Source organism: Myotis lucifugus, unplaced genomic scaffold (assembly GCF_000147115.1).
Source record: "Myotis lucifugus unplaced genomic scaffold, Myoluc2.0 scaffold_156, whole genome shotgun sequence".
In the NCBI taxonomy this organism is placed as follows: Eukaryota; Metazoa; Chordata; class Mammalia; order Chiroptera; family Vespertilionidae; genus Myotis; species Myotis lucifugus.
This window is the reverse complement of record NW_005871204.1, coordinates 3,076,151-3,085,088: the sequence shown is the minus strand read 5'-3', so window position 1 is coordinate 3,085,088 and position 8,938 is coordinate 3,076,151. Positions and strand designations below refer to the sequence as shown.

At 40.1% G+C, this 8,938-nt stretch overlaps 1 protein-coding gene and 1 long non-coding RNA gene across 2 annotated transcripts; both read left to right on the top strand.

Annotated features, from left to right (window-relative positions):
- The first annotated feature begins 210 nt into the window (after positions 1–210).
- On the top strand, positions 211–4,199 carry LOC102442380 (lysozyme C). Its single transcript, XM_006095482.3, has 4 exons — positions 211–392; positions 1,298–1,462; positions 3,143–3,221; positions 3,765–4,199. The coding sequence occupies exons 1-4, from the start codon at positions 257–259 to the stop codon at positions 3,829–3,831; spliced, it is 447 nt and encodes a 148-aa protein (XP_006095544.1). The 5' UTR covers positions 211–256; the 3' UTR covers positions 3,832–4,199.
- LOC106698275 lies at positions 1,469–2,226 on the top strand. The gene is made up of 2 exons (XR_001349554.2): positions 1,469–1,685; positions 1,871–2,226. It is a non-coding gene; the product is annotated as an uncharacterized LOC106698275 (long non-coding RNA).
- Positions 4,200–8,938: the final 4,739 nt, after the last annotated feature.

Genomic DNA, 8,938 nt, shown 5'->3' with positions numbered 1-8,938 from the left:
GAAAGTTCTCTTTTTGAAAACAGTGCTAATACCAATTATTCCTGAGCCAGGTCTTTAAACAATGTCATCCATCAATTTCATGGGTAATTAATTCTTGTAACATTTTGAAGTCAGTGAGCCAAAAAATTGTTCCTGTTTTCCACATAGCTCAAAGGGTGGAGCCTCCAAACCACTAGGAGAAGAAGGAAGTTAAAAGAGGTTAAATACTGGGGCCAGCCTCCCCTGGCCAGCTGAGCGGTCTGGCTTCGCAGTCAACATGAAGGCTCTCCTGACTCTGGGGCTTCTCCTCCTCTCTGTCGCCGTCCGGGCCAAGGTCTATGAGAGGTGTGACCTGGCCAGAACCTTGAAAAGACTTGGAATGGATGGCTACAGTGGAGTGAGCCTGGCAAACTGTAAGTTACCTCTCCCTACTTCCAAATAGCCAGCCAGGTGTGCAACAGACTAATAGAGGATGAATAATGAGAAAGGGGCTTTGCGTGAATGCACTTCTTTAAAAAAAAAGTTATTTGAGGATTTTTATACTTAAAATGGTTTAAAAAAATATATCAACTACTTTCTTTATAAACAGAAATGCCAGATGAAGGAATGAGGGCACGGGAGTGCAAAATTGTGCACCATCCTAAGTAAACCACCACCCGTTGTACTCTGCAAGTGCTACCAAGCTTGCCACTTGCCTCAGACTCAGTGGCACATGTAGGCTGACTGATATATTTGAGCATGTGCTTGACTCCAGCTCTTTTCCGTGTGGAACCTGGGCTCTGTGAGCCTAGAATAATGCAGTGTTTTTCTCTTTTTTAATTCCCCTGCATGACATGAGGCTTTTCATAGCAAAGTTTTTTTATTGTTGTTTTTTTAATTATGTTGAAATCTCAATACAGGGGCAGTAGGAACCTATTTCCTCTCAATCACTGTTTATGTCAGGATCCCTGAAATGCAGCATGAAATGCTATCTTATTATTCTTTCTCACTCTAGTTGATTAACTGTTTTCATTTTCTTCTATGCAATCCAAGATGTGCCTGTGTAAAAGTTACTTTGTATTTTAGCCCATTTTTGTCAATGTTATCAATGTATGTTTAGGTTGAATCGAACACTTCCTCTTAATAACTATTTTTGAATGAATGAATAGTTTGATGGATATATGGATGGATGGACTATGAAATAGTCTTTCCTCTTCTACATCTTTGTCCTCATGAAGTAAGTCATTAGAAAATAAAATTAGCTATATAGAACTGATTATGGTATGCAGTATGTGTCATATGGTATTGCTATTTATTACTAAAAATATGTTATTTTCAGGGATGTGTTTGGCCAAATGGGAAAGTAGTTACAACACACGAGCTACAAACAACAATCCTGGAGACAAAAGCACGGATTATGGGATATTCCAGATCAATAGCCGCTACTGGTGTAATGATGGCAAAACCCCAGGAGCAGTTAATGCCTGTGGTATACCCTGCAACGGTAAGAGAAAATAACGTTTATGTGATGGCACAGGACCCATCTGCTTATGCTTACAAGAATAGAGATTCAATACAAACGAAAGGGGGCGTGGGCGGGGAGTGGTTGGGGAAAAAGAAATAAAAAGGTTTTGAAAAATTCAACAGGGACCTAAAAGATCGCCATCTCACCCTGGCTGGTTGGCTCAGTTGGTTGGAGCATCATCCCGTACAACAAAAGGTTTCAGGTTCGAGTCCTTGTCAGGGCACATACCTAGGTTGTGGGTTCAATCCCTCGTTGGGGTGCGTATGGGAGGCAACCAATTAATGTCTCTCTCTATCTCTCTCTCTTTCTCTCCCTCTCCCTCTCCCTCTCCCTCTCCCTCTCGCTCTCCTTCTTACTTTAAAAAAAAAAAAAAATACATATCCTCAGGTGAGGATTTAAAAAAAAAGAGGTGACTCTGACTGTAAAAAATAAAATAAAATCATAAAAATGAAAATATTGGAGAAGTACTATAAAATTGATATCGTTAAATTTCTAAATGTGAAAATTCTAATAGAAAAGATTATTCTTAGAATATTCATTTGTATCCAGTTAATTTATTTAAAAAATATTTTGTATTCTATAATAATCTGTGGTCACTGAATAAAAATTCTTACTACCAAGAGATTTATGACTACTAGTAACTTTTGGTTTATATTGTTCTAGATAGAATACATATCAATCATGTCTGTGAACATAAAGCTATGTCATGTATAAATATACCTACATATAAACATGTAATAATGTGTGGTGTTCTTTATGGTTATTTTTTATTATTATTACTGATTTTGGAGAGAGAGGAAGGGAGAGGGAGAAACATCAATGTGAGAAACATGGATTGGCTGCCTCCTGCACGCCCCTTACTGGGGATTAAGCCCACAACCTGGGTATCTACCCTGGCCAGGAATCCAACCGTGATCTCCTGGTTCATGGGTTGATGCTCAACCACTGAGCCCACCGGCCAGGCACAATGTGTGTTTTAAGAAAAATGAAATTGTACTATATATACTGCTTTACAATTTGTTCTTTATCACACAAAATTATTTATATGTTAACAAATACCAATCTTTATTTTATTAATTTTTTTATTTTATTTTTATTATTTTATTTTATTTTATTTTTGAGAAAAATGGATCTTTTTTCCATTTTTTTTTTTTGATAGAGGGGAGGGGAGAGAGAGAGAGAGAAACATCAATGAGAGAGAGACACATTGATTGGTTTCCTCCCACATGTGCCCAGACTGGATCCATGAATCGAGCCTGCAATCGAGGTACACGCCCTTGACTGTGAATCCAACCCTCGACCCTTCAGATCTGTGGGCCAGTGCTCTAACCACTGAGAAAAACTGGCCAAGGCTCTTATTTCTTTAGGGGAAATTTCTAGTCGTAGAATTGCTGATTAAAAATTACTAGGTTGGTTCCTCTTTTTCTTCTAATAGTGCCTATTACAAAGAGAACTATCTATCTATCACAGTAGTTGATAATTCCAGAACTTCCAATGACTTTGGTATCTGAGATTCCTCCCAACATTCACAGATGTATAACTTGTGGAAAAGAATTGTCGTGTCCATTCCTTAGCTTTAGACAATAAAATGGGCTAAACCTAAGCTTAAAATGAAATTTCTGTGAAAGTTGTCTTCATTCCTAACCACCTGTTTTTCAGATTTGCTTCAAGATGACATCACTAAAGCTGCAACCTGTGCCAAGAGGGTTGTCAAGGATCCACAAGGCATCAAAGCATGGTATGTGTAAGCTTAGGGGGGAAAGCTTTTTTGCCCTGTGTTAGGAGAGAGGTGAGAGAAGATTTTCAAGGACCACCATATGCTACTGAGAACTGAAAGTTGCAGCTTTAGATTTATGCTAAACAAAGTATCACTTAAAAGCAATCTATTTTAACATTTTAACGGATTCAGAATCTTTTCCTCTTATTCCTCCATTAATTTGGGAGGATTTCTAGAATTTTTAAGATTCTCCACACTCAACCAGTTCCTTGTCCTATTTTGAAATGTTTGGAATGAGGTAAATGTAGAATGCACTTTGCAGTGGCAGTTAGGAAATGCACGTGACTCTCGTGGTCAGCATATTATGCTGTAGCCAGGGCTTTGGGGAGAAGTGAAGTTGGGTGTACATATCTCCATTTAATAAATAGCAATACCTGGATCTATCAAAAGCCTGTATTTCATATAGTGTTAAAATAGTTTGTCCTCACAAAGGATTTGATGTATGTCTATCACAGTGAAGATACGCTTTAACCTTATCACCATGTGTTTCACCTTTCCCTACAGGGTGGCTTGGAGAAATCACTGTCAAAACAAAGATGTCACTCAGTATACCCGGGGCTGTGGAGTGTAACTGGACAGCTTTCCTTCTTCAGCTCCTTTTCTCTTATTTTCCTATTCAGGGAGTAGCAGTTGAGTAAAAGTTCACACCTTTTTCAAATAAATAATGTTTTTACAGAAGCAGGAGCAAAATACGGTCTTTCTTCTAAGAGGCCAATGTTGTCTAATGTGTTAATTATTGGGTAGTAAGTCTACAACATGTTTCAGTGTGCTGATAGAGCTACTGCTGGTGAAAATTTACCTAAATCTTGATTACCAAATACGTCTCCAATATATTCAGTTCTTAATCAAAGACTTCATCTTGAATGACACCAGTATTCCTCAATGTTTGATATATATGTAACAAAAGACTATCATAAAACACATTGACCTCAGGCAAAATCTCAGCTGTGTAGGCATTTGATGTGTTCATCTGTTCATGCGTCTCCCAAAACAGTAAAAGATAACCGTTCTTTGTTGGGCAATATCAAATTTACAAAAGAACAGAATGCCAAATAGCTGAAAATGGAGACGGCCTGGATTAAGAATATTGTTTTGATTAAGTGTGATCTTTGGTTTAAATGCTTTCTTAGAAATGTTACTTTTATACAGCTTTAAAAATGAACTCACAATTTATATATCCATCTACTTTAGTCCTTTAAAGAACTTTTTTATGCATCTTGCTGATCATGAAGGAATATCAAGAAGGATTAGACTAGCTGTTGCTGTTTCTTAATTTTATAAGCTTAGATTCCTGCATTATGACTAAAACTGGAGGCAAATGAGTTTGGAAGTATTGAAATAATTGCTAATTAACCACCAGTGTGAACTTACCATGTTGTTAAAAAAATAAACATTTTCATTAAAGGACTCATACCTTGTCTTTCTCTATTGTGAAAAGAAATGACTTAGCCCTCTTAACATTTCCTTATACCTCACCTGTACCCAAACAGGTTATATTGCTGGGGAATGAAAGACAACCCACAGGCATGCTGACAGATCTCACTTTAACTTCATAACCACACCTGGCCAGTGTGGCTCAGTGATTGAGCGTCAACTCATGAGCCAGGAGGTCAGGGTTCAATTCCCTGTCAGGGCTCATGCTTGGGTTATAGGCTTGATCCACAGTAGGGGGCATGCAGGAGGCAGCCAATCAGTGATTCTACTCATCATTGATGTTTCTCTCCCTCTCCCCCTGTCTGAAATGAATAAAAATACATTTAAATTCATTACCACAGATCTCACATGGGCCCTCCAATCTGCCAGGCATCTTAGGCACCTGTCTGCAATCCTTCTGGATTGGTGTCCCCACTCTCCAAAATGACTATTACTATTTTACTTCCCTTCCTCCTCCCTCAAAGCCGTAGCACAGGTGCCTGGCCACTCACCTTCTACCCATCTCTGCTCTCAGTATTGGCCGCATAGTACACTGAGAGAGTAGAAACAATCTCATATAAATTCTCCCCTGTCAGGGCCCACACTTCCCCTAGGTCCATTCGTCCTTCTTGCCCTGCTATCCGCAGGATGAAGGGCCTCTTCTCCTGCCAATGGCAGTGTCTCCACATGCAGTCTCCATCTCATCCCGCTCACTGCTCCAGGGTAGGCTGTTTCCTGCATCTGCGTCTCTCCCTCTTTGCAATTACCCCATCATTGTGCAAACTGCCCTAATAACCTCCATTACAAATGACTCTCTATTGAGCCTACATAGCCCTCCAACGACCGCATCATTCTCTGCTCCCTTTTGCAGCAACACGTCTGCGATTAGATATCTATACTCACTAGTTCCACTTCTCACCTCCCATTCTCTTTTTGCTGTCCTGATTGGATGCTTTTTGCTTCCTCATATGCCAAATTGCTGATTTGAATCTCAGTGTCCTCTACTCTACTATTTTTAAAAATACATATTTTATTGATTTTTTACAGAGAGGAAAGGAGAGAAATAGAGAGTTAGAAACATTGATGAGAGAGAAACATCTGATCAGCTGCCTTCTGCACAACCCCTACTGGGGATGTGCCTGCAATCAAGGTACAAGCCGTTGACTGGAATCGAACCTGGGACCCTTCAGTCCACAGGCCAATGCTCTATCTACTGAGCCAAACCTGCGAGGGCTCTACTCTACTATTGATTCCCTGAAATTATTCTTCATTTCAGGTAGTGTATGCTTCATTTTGGTTGGTCCTTTTTTAACTCATTGATGTTCTCTTGAAGTTTCTTGAAGTTGCCACTAAGTTCCTTGATGTTGTTACTACGTTCCTTGAGCATCCTTATAACCATTGTTTTGAACTCTGTACCTGATCATTTGCTTGCTTCCATTCCATTTAGTTCTTTTTCTGGAGATCTCTTCTGTTCTTTCTTTTGTGGCATGTTTCTTTGTCTCCGAATTTTTGCTGTTTCCCTGTGTTTGTTTCTATGTATTAGGTAAAGCTGCTATGTCTTCCTGTCATTGGAACCCTGGGCTGAGGGTGGTGTGGGGCTAGGACCCCTTGCTCCTCACGTTGGTGCATTTTTTTCCACAGCCAAGATATCCCGCCCAGCAGGCATGGCTCACTGGTTGAGCTTAGACCTATGAACTAGGACAGTGGTTCTCAACCTTGTGTTGTGTCAGATTTACTACTTCTTATTTTATCTGAATAGAGTAATAACTAGAGGCCCGGTGCATGAAATTCATGCACTGGAGGGGATTCCCTCAACCCAGCCTGCCCCCTTTCCCAGACTGGGAGCCCTTAGGGGATGTCCTACTCTGTGGGGAGCAGGCCTAAGCCGCAGTCTGGCCTCCCTCTGGGGGAGGTCAGAGGGACTTTGAAAGGCAATACAGTGTTAGAAATATGCCAGATTAAAGATGTATGGGTTGCTTTTTTTTCCCCCATTTTGAAATTCAATTAGTTAATTTATTTTTATTAAAGCATAGTTGACATACAATATTATATTAGTTTCAGGTGCACAACATAGTGACTCAACATTTATATACCTTATGACATTGATAGCAAACCTATGACATGCATCTCAGAGGTGACACACAAACTCATTTTTTTTGGTTGATTTTTCTTTGTTAAATGGCATTTAAATACATAAACTAAATATCAAAAATATGTCTTTGTTTTACTATGGTTGCAAATATCAAAACATTTCTATATGTGACACGGCACCAGAGTGAAGTTAGGGTTTTTCAAAATGCTGACATGCCGAGATCAAAAGGTTCATCATCACTGCCTTATGATGTGATCACCACAATAATTCTAGTTACTGCACTGTTATTAAAATATTATTAACTATATTCCCTATGCTATACATAACATCCCCATGACTTATTAATTTTATAACTGCAAGTTTGTATCTGTTGTTTCCCTTCACCTTCTTCACCCAACCTCCACCTCTCATCTACCTCCCCTCTGGCAACCATCAGTTGTTCTCTGTATCTATGAGTCTGTTTCAGTTTGGTTTTGTTAATTTGTTTTATCTTTTCAGATTCCACCCATAAGTAAAATCATGCAGTATTTGGCTTTCTCTGTTAGACTTATTTCACTTAGCATAATATCCTCTAGGTCTTCCATGTTGTTGCAAATTGGAAGATTACATTCTTTTTTATGGCTGAGTAATATATGCATATGTAATATATCACATTTTCTTTATCCATTCATCTGTAAATAATGCTGCAATGAACATAGTGGTTACATATCTTTTCGAATGAGTGTTTTGTTGTCTTCAGATAAACACCCAGAAGTGGAATTGCTGGGTCATATGGTAGTTCTATTTTTGTTTTGTTGAGGAATCTCCATAGTGTTTTCCATAATGACTACACCAATTTACAATTCCACCAACAGTGTACAAGATGCCTTCTTTCCACATTGTTGTCAACACTTGTTTGTTGAATTTTTGATACTCGTCCTTTTGATGGGTGTGAGATTCAAGCTTGTTTAACTCTTCTCACGGGAAAGAACCAAAGAAGGAAGGTTGAAAATATGGGGCAGATTGGGGGTGGTTGCTGGGGCAAAATCCTTGAAAAGGCAAAAAGGAATGAGCTGAAGAACACAGACTGAAGGACTGATTTAAACTGGAAAAAGACTTCCTCTGATTGAGAAGTACAGCCCTATCCGGTTTGGCTCAGTGGATAGGACGTCAGCCTGTGGACCATAGGGTCCTGAGTTCGATTCTGATTCGGATCAAGGGCATGTACCTTGGTTGCAGGTTCCTTCCTCCCCAGCCCTGGGTGCAGGTGTTTCACTCACATGGACATTTCTCTGTCTTTCCCTCTCTCTTCCACGTTCCCTACAAATCAATGAATCTTCGGGGAGGATTAACCACAACCACCAAGAAAGAAGTACAGATGGCCTTGGCCCCTGTGCTGTGGTTAGAGCATCGGTTCTCAACCCTTTGGGGGCGAACGACCGTTTCACAGGGGTCGCCTAAGACCATCGGAAAACACATATATAATTACATATTGTTCTTGTGATTAATCACTATGCTTTAATTATGTTCAATTTTTAACAATGAAAATACATCCTGCATATCAGATATTTACATTATGATTCATAACAGTAGCAAAATTACAGTTATGAAGTAGCAACGAAAATAATTTTATGGTTGGGGGTCACCACAACATGAGGAACTGTATTAAAGGGTGGCGGCATCAGAAAGGTTGAGAACCACTGGGTTGGGTGTCAGCCTGCGCACCAGAGGATCACAGGTTCGATTCCCATTCGAGGGCACTGCATTCATCTGCACAGTATTTAGCGCCACAGAAAGGCAATGGGGTGGATGTCCAGTTATGCACCTTGGATTGCAAACCGAGTAGAAAAGGAAGAAGGAGATAAATGAGAAATAAGCGGTTCAAGCATGGAGTTCTGAATGGAGACAAAGAAAAGCTGTGCGTGGGCGAGATTTCAGGAACTTGATTTCAGAATTGGAACGCTTCGGCGATGACAGAGGATTGCCCCGGAAAGGCCTTTCTCAGCCACCACGCAGCTCAGGTGTCGGGGCGGGTGACAGGCAAACAGGAGACTCCGGCGTCCCTGAGGCCCCTGGAGACAAAAGGTCCCGCCCCCCGCGCGGCGCAGCACCCCGCGCGGGCCCGGTTGGCCAGGGATTGGCCTTATTTTTTTTACTTCTTTTTTTTTTTTCTTCTTTGTTTTTTTTTTTTTTT